Below are 7757 nucleotides of genomic sequence, written 5' to 3' on the forward strand. Positions count from 1 at the left end.
TTGCGTGACCTATTTGTAGGCATTGCGTGACTTTAGCTACCTAATGCTGAAGGTGATTCTCTAATGATTATCTTCAATAACCTAATAAGCTCTAATGTAATTCTTGAAGTTTATATATAATTTCAGACTTGTATAGTAGCAATAGTATTAGATTTTGGTTGGTTAACCATGATGCCTAAATTTAAAAAAAAAAAAGAAGAGAAAAGAGCTAACATTAAAATCCTTGTTGATTAGTGAAAAAGAGAGAAAACCTTGAAGCTGCTTTTTATTAAGAATTTCTTGAAAAATGACGTTTGGTCTGGCTTTTGCTTTTAAGAGGTAGATAAGATGAAAGAGCAGGCCGAATAGGTACTTAATAACCAATTCAGCCCCCCTTCATTGCACTGATATGGTTGTAGAAAACGAAGAGTCAACTTTCATGCCTATAAATAAAGGGAACCATGAACCATTTGAATCAAATTCAATTATCTTAATCAATCTCAGATAATTGAAAAATGACCTCCAGAGATCCAAGAGTCGAGAAAGGGAAAAAGGCAGCCTTTAAAGAGGAGGAGGTGCCTTTGAGTGTGAGGGATCAGTTGCACATATTCTTGAGTGTGAGGGACCAGTTGCACAAATTCTAGTAGGAGATTCAAGTCCTCATCGACAACCTGTTGCAAAGGACTTTTGACCTAGAGGCTGCCATCCTGAGCAACGAAAAGATTATCGTCGAGATAAAGTTCAAAGTAGATGAACTTATGAAGAAATGAACTACGATTCATTTTTTTTGTATCATCTCCTTGTATTTTCGGGGGGGGGGTCTTTTTAATAAAATTTATAGCAATTTTTATTTTCATTGAGCACATATTTCGTTGAGTTATTTTCTTCATTTAAATTATATTATGCTGAATAACTTCGTGAGTGGATGTTAGGCATTGGGTGACCTATTATTAGGTATTGGGAGAGTGGGTGATACGCGGTGCGTGAATTGTACTATGCATATCTTTTGTTGAGACATTGCGTGAGTGGTTTATATGTATATAGAATAGAGTACCTATGGTGACATGTTGTTATGTATTGCGTGACGTTGGGCCAGTACGTGACTGTTTAAGTTGGCATAACGTGAGTGGATATTAGGCATCGATTGACTTATTATTAGGTATTGTGAGACTGGTGGTGCGTGACTAGTACAATTCACCTCCTGTTTAGAGGCTTATTATTCATTGGGTGACTTATTCTTAGGTGTTGCGAGCTTGACGCTGCATGACTGACTTGTGCAATTCATGTGTTGCTTTGAGGCTATTGTCAAGTAGTTTTTTAGGCAGTGCGTGACTAGTTTTTATATATTACGTTACCTGTTGTAGCTAGAGTGGTGGCACATAACTTGTGCAATTCATTTGTTGTTTTGAGGCTTTTGTTCAGTAGTTTTTTAAGCTTGCGTGACTGGTTTTTATATATTGCATTACTTGTTGTAGTGTGAGTGGTGGCGCGTGACTTGTGAAATCCATGTGTTGTTTAGGGGCTTTTGTTCAGTAGATTTTAGGGTTGCGTGACCGAATTTAGAATATTGCGTGACGTGTTGTTATGTATTGCGAGAGTGGTTGCACGTGACTTGTGCAATTCATGTGTTGTTTAGAGGCTTTTGTTTAGTAGTTTTTTAGGATTGCATTACTGGTTTTTATGTATTACATGACCTGTTGTTATATATTGTGAGAGTGGTGGCGCGTGAGTTGTGCAATTCGCCTCTTGTTTAGGGGCGTTTGTTCACTAGTTATTAGGCATTGCATTAATGTGTATTAGACACTGCGACACTTAATTTCTGTTAAATTTCTGCGGTCGGCCAAATGTGACTTAGGCATTACATAAGTGGTTTCTATGCATTTAGGAGATATTTTTGATAAATTGACTTATTGTGACACTTATTTTTTGTTAAATTTCAACGGCCTGCCAAATGTGAAGCTTATGATTACATACGGTGATCATTAGGTCAATGACACTTACAAGGGTGGTGAGACACGAGTGAGGGGTGTTGGGCGTGATTTGTCATTTTCGGGACTAGTGAAGCTGGTTGAAGAGGTTGTTGGGGTCAACCCACATAATGAAATTGAGCTACATGCATTGCTCAGCCATGCCGTAGGGGTTTCGCGCACAGTTATCAAGGATGACGAAGATGTAGCGAGTATTCTACGATATGAGAGGGCAGTTGTTGTGTTTGTGACAGTTAAGGCAGGAAATGCAAACAATATTCTACATGAGCACGGTATCCAACATAGTAATCAACAAGAACAGAATGTTAATTATTCTGACATACCACACCATGCATTTCCTAACAAACAACCATGGCAATCACGTTTGATGTATCCTCATGAGTTTTAGTAGCCCGACGCACACATGAGGTGTCTACAAATGATGTCTGCACAATTCTGATCGGAATGTGCATCGAACGAAATACTCTATACTTTGCAACAAACACAATTGTTGCTCAGAAATGCATTGGGTCCATTGTCATTAGCAAATGACACTATGATGGTTGTGAGTGATGACGATGCATTTGATCAGATTGAAGATGATGTTGAAAAGGACGACACGGTGGATCGAAACCATGAGTTGCGTTATGACTGTGAAGATGATTACGTTGGTGGACATGAAGACCGTTTAGAGGACGACAGGGTTGAGCAGACCGACATTCCTTATTGCAGTCATGCAGATGGCGGTAGAGGTCATACCACAACTATTGTGTTAGAAGAGGTTGAGTTGGACGACCATTGTAGAACCGTTGAATTAGAAGATGTTGAGGGTGACCCTATTTACGAGAACACCATTGCACTTGAGAACGACATTCGTTCGCTTGATGACAGTGATGAAGAGAGGGTAAATACAAGGGTATCTCGTCAATGAATTATTCCCGGTCTAGATATGATATCCTTCCAAACAATTGGGAGTGAGGAATCCAGATCAATGGACGACCACTTATATCGCGAAAAAGTGTTTCTATCGAAGGCTGAATTGAAACGAGCTTTGAGCACGTTGGCACTAAAAGAGCATTTTAAGTTTAAAGTTAGAAAGTCATGTCATGCTCGTTTTAAGGTTGGTTGTAAGGATAAGGCATGCAAGTTTGCTTTGCGTGCAACGAAGTTGCCTGAGGGAGAATATTAGCAAGTTCGAATGTTGCATAAGGTACACACTTGTACTATTAATGGTTTGTAATGTGAATACCGAACTACGAGCGCGAGGGTAATTTGTGAGCTTATCTCCAACAGGGTGCAAGGAAATTGTGTAACCTTATTGAGACCAAAGGAAATAATGGAAGAGATGAATCGCAAGTGGGGATTGCAATGCCTATATGGTAAGGCCTGGCAAGCGAATGAGTACGCGGAGAGTCTTGTGTTAGGTCCGTTGGAAGAGTCATTCTAACTCGTCCCCTCTTATTTCCATATGTTGGAACGTGAAAATCCCAGTACTGTGACGTGTGTCACTACTGATGGGGAACAACGATTCAAATATTATTCTGGGCATTTGGGTCATGTATTTGGGGGCTCAGTGCTGTAATGTGGCCTGTAGTCGCTATCGATGCCACACATCTGAAAGGCAAATTCAAAGGTATTCTGTTTGTGGCGATATGCAAAGATGCGAATGAGCAGATATATCCATTAGCGATTGGCATTGGCCACGTCGAAGACGAAGAGTCTTGGTCGTGGTTTCTTAACCAACTGCGTCGTGCGATTGGTTGTCCTGAAAATGCAATGTTCATTTTTTATAAGCATCTTGGTATTAAGAATGTAGTTGAGAAAGTGTACAAGGACGCTCATCACGATCTATGCAATTACCATTTAGGGAAAAACTTTAAAAATAGGTTCAAGCGCGAAGATGTTGCAACGATTTTCACCATGGTCGCTAACTGCTATAGGGTCACCGATTTTGACAGACATATGAATCAGCTGAAACAGCTTTGCAAACCTGCTTATGACATCCTTATCAGATTAGGCCCTGAGAGATGGGCACTTGCACCGTCACCAGTAAGGCGATACAAGCTAATGACATCCAACACTACGGAGTGTATTAACTCCTGCCTGAGGCATACAAGAAAAAGGCCAATAATGGTTTTGATCGAGTGCATTAGATGCATGTTTCAACGTTGGTTCCATGACCGGCACAATGAGGCATTGAATTTGACCATGCCCTCATCCCTTGGGCTACTGATTTGTTGAACAGACTGCTCAATGAAGCAAGTCACTTTTTCGTACAAGCAATTGATCGGGTGGAGTTTCAAGTTATAGGTGGGAGTAAGGACAGAGTCATGAACCTCTCCACCAAAGAGTGTTCATGCGGTGAGTTCCAGTTTAATCTACTCCTCTGCACGCATGCCATGGCGGCAATAAGGTATGAGCAATCATGTTTTGTTATATTGTGCATGGTGAATTGAATTTTTACATTGTTCGCCATCTGTGATTTCATTACCTTGGTAGTAAGTGCAAACGTGTAGCCATTGAATTTTGCTCGGACTATTACAAGACTCGATCTTGGGCTGAGGGATATGCGGTTCCCATTCGCCCGATTGGGCATCCCAGTGAGTGGGACATCCCCTATGACATGTAACAAATTATCGTTTTGCCACCAAGTTGGCGAGGTCAAGAGGGAAGACCTAGGAGAAAAAGGATTCCATCAGCTAGGGAAGGCAACGGACGACGTATATGTTCACAATGCAAGAGCTATGGTCATAATAGACAAAATTGCCAGAGTCTGTTTGCATCTCTACCGACAAATGGGGAAACATCATCTGCTCAGCCGACGGCTCGAAGACGTCGACCCAAGGCATGTGCAATTTGCAGACAACCCGGGCACAGTCGAAATTGCTGTCGAATGCGGACTATAAACTCTAATAACGTTATCGATGTCGTACGTGAAGATAGTGGCCCTTCAGACATTAGTTGTTAAGGATTGTTTCGAAGTTGCCATTGATATTTGCATTGAATAATACTATTTCAACTTGAGTTTGACAGAGTTTGAATGAAAAGTAAGATACACAAGATGTTGATATTTGTGAGAAAAACCTTATGCTAGTTATGGAGGTTTGAAAAAGTGTACCAAAGAATGAGAATTGAAGTTACTTTGAGAAAGTTATGGATGTTTCAAGGGATGGCTTCCATGCAATATGGAAAACGTTTATTGAGGAAGAAGGATGGGAAGAAGAAGATGAAGCTATTAAAAGTGAAGAGAAAGTGTTGGAAAAAATTAGATATTTTTTCTATAGTTGACTACAGTTCCCATTGTTTACGAAAATGTCATTGCATAGTTGGATCATCAAATTCCAATTATAGTACTTAGCCCATTTGTTGGATCATCAAATTCATTGTACTCTTTAATAATTTGAATTTCATTGTAAACCATTGAATAAAGCACAAAATATTTCATTCAATAATATTTGCATGATTGATTAGGCATCTTGCTTCATATTGTTGAAGAGAAAATTAAGTTCTGCTCATACTAATAGTTGTTCTTTAGATGATGCAACTTCCATCTACAAGTATAAAATATAATATAGAAATGGCATAATAAGAAATATATAGAGTACAATAGTTAATTAAAAATTAAAGAAGAAACATAACTTATCTAATTAAGAACAAATACAAATATGTCTCAATCAACATAAATTTGAGTTATTACAAATAAAGCATACAATTTGTTGAACCAAATAAAAAATTAAGTTTCATTTCTAGAAGCTATCCAATCATTCCACATTTCTTGTGCCAAGTTATTTCTCCAAGTAGTCCATGCATTTGATGTCTCAATGCATTAGATCGTATATGCATTTTCCATCGCTTCTGAATTAGGATTGCACAGCAATAAGCAGGAGTCAAACCCGAGACCAATAATGCAAGCGTTACTAAGTAGAACTCTTTTCTTGCACCCTAAAATCTTAAAAAAAATTACAATGGTTTCCTACTATCAAGACTAAATTTACCCTAAACAAAAAACAAATAAATGAGAGGTCAAATCTTAAAAAAAAAAGCCATGAAAAGAGTACAAATTCAAATTCAGGGTTAAAATGAGGTTTTTTAAGGTCAAAACTGCAGCAGACGGCCTTCGGCAGTCTGTTAACGCGTAGATCTCAAAAAGTTACATGGATTCAAAAAAAATCATGCAACGCGTTAACAAAAACTAGCCACGCAATGTCCAAAGTAAGTCACGCAATGCCTACCAACTACTCACGCAATGCCTTAATAGAAACTAGTCACGCAATGACTTATGAAAAACTAGTCATGTAATGTCCAAAGTAAGTCTCGCAATGTCCAAGGTAAGTCACGCAATGGCTCATGTTAAAGATTAGCCTAGAAATCCAACCTTGCTTGAAGATCAAGGGCCAAATTGTTTCAGTGGTAAACCCTAAAATATAAATATGAAAAAAACCCAAATTAATAGAAAAAAGTCAGATTAAAGAATATAAGAAGAAGATAAAAAAAAAAAAGAAAGAAAAAGAAGAATGGGAGATTTCAACCCATAATTTCATATTATGAAGAAGTAGAGGTAGAAGAAGGAGGAGCGATTTTAGCAAAATAGTTAGAATCAGCAGACCCTCAACCCCAAAAACGATGCTTTGTTTCGAATTGTGAGTTATTTTTTTAAAAGGCGATGGGTAAAAATGTTCTTAAAGACATGAAAGAGTGCAATGTAATGTGATTGCATTGGTTTTGGAATGCAATCACATCACATCCATTGGCTGCAATGTAATGACATCACATCCCTTATACCAAATGCACCCTTAATGTCGACCGCTGTAATAAAAAAATAGAAAGGGCATAAGATAGCTTCCAACCGTTTCTTTCATATTCCAGTCTTCCCAATATCTATTGATAGCTGCAGTTTCATATTCCAACCATTTCAAACTTTGTTTAAGGATGAAGGGAAGTTGAGCCACCAAAGCTGAATTGTCCTGCACTATCTTAAGCAATGGCTGCATCTTCGAGCAGACCCAATGTCCATGATAATGGTGACCAAAGTATGGGTGATGATGAACACTCTCACCTACAATCAAGGAAGAAATGGAAACTAGCTCTTCAACTGCCTGCAGCATCAATTGGTTTTCAATTGAACCAGGTAATGATCTGTGCTCTCCCTTACAATTTAGGGACATATCACATGGTGGTAGGTATTGGGTACTAGAGAATGCCATGATATCGTGTGGGAAAGTGGTAGATTGGGAAAGCTTAAAGGAAAACATATACCTTGAGGGTGACATATCTTCATTTTTCGACATGGGTAAACTTAAGGGTCTAAGTACCTTTCCATATTTTGATTATAGCCCAACTCTTGTTAGAGAATTTTACTCCAACATTTGCCGGAGTGAAAATGAATTTGAAAATCCTAGAGATTTTGACCCAAATGTTTTGCACGTGTTTTTGGGAAGAATAAAGTTTACAGTCACTCCTTTTGATATTGGGAAGCTCCTGAAAATGGAGCATAGACACGGATAATACAGACCTCCACCATACACCACAGAGTCATGTTCTGCTCGTCGTTTGAATTCTGCACTAAATAGGCTGGTATATAATTTTCTCGCATCTACATTACAGGGAAGGCTCAGTCGATTAGGACATATTACCGTTGAGGATCTGTGGATGATGGAAACAATTAGAAGCGAGTTTGGCGTGAATATTGCAGAATATATGATCACGAGAATGAGAGAAGTTGCCATGCAGAAAGAGACGACCCTTCCATACGGGAACATCATAGTGGTTCTAGTTAAGAAGAAAGGGATATGGAACAATAGGTATCTAGCT

The 7757-nt window shown here is 38.7% G+C and overlaps 1 protein-coding gene across 1 annotated transcript; it reads left to right on the forward strand.

Moving 5' to 3' along the window:
- LOC18604681 lies at positions 3528-4575 on the forward strand. The gene is made up of 3 exons (XM_018117068.1): positions 3528-4054; positions 4192-4359; positions 4446-4575. Exons 1-3 carry the CDS (start codon positions 3528-3530, stop codon positions 4573-4575), a joined length of 825 nt encoding a protein of 274 aa, XP_017972557.1.

This window comes from Theobroma cacao, chromosome 3 (genome assembly GCF_000208745.1).
Source record: "Theobroma cacao cultivar B97-61/B2 chromosome 3, Criollo_cocoa_genome_V2, whole genome shotgun sequence".
NCBI classification, from domain to species: domain Eukaryota; kingdom Viridiplantae; phylum Streptophyta; class Magnoliopsida; order Malvales; family Malvaceae; genus Theobroma; species Theobroma cacao.

Excerpts from the sequence above, each read along its gene's own strand:
- LOC18604681 (XM_018117068.1), top strand. The coding sequence starts at position 3,528 with ATGTGGCCTGTAGTCGCTATCGATGCCACACATCTGAAAGGCAAATTC. Across the intron at positions 4,055-4,191 it reads TGTATTAACTCCTGCCTGAG|ACTGCTCAATGAAGCAAGTC; the intron begins GCATACAAGAAA and ends TTTGTTGAACAG. Across the intron at positions 4,360-4,445 it reads CATGCCATGGCGGCAATAAG|TAAGTGCAAACGTGTAGCCA; the intron begins GTATGAGCAATC and ends TTACCTTGGTAG.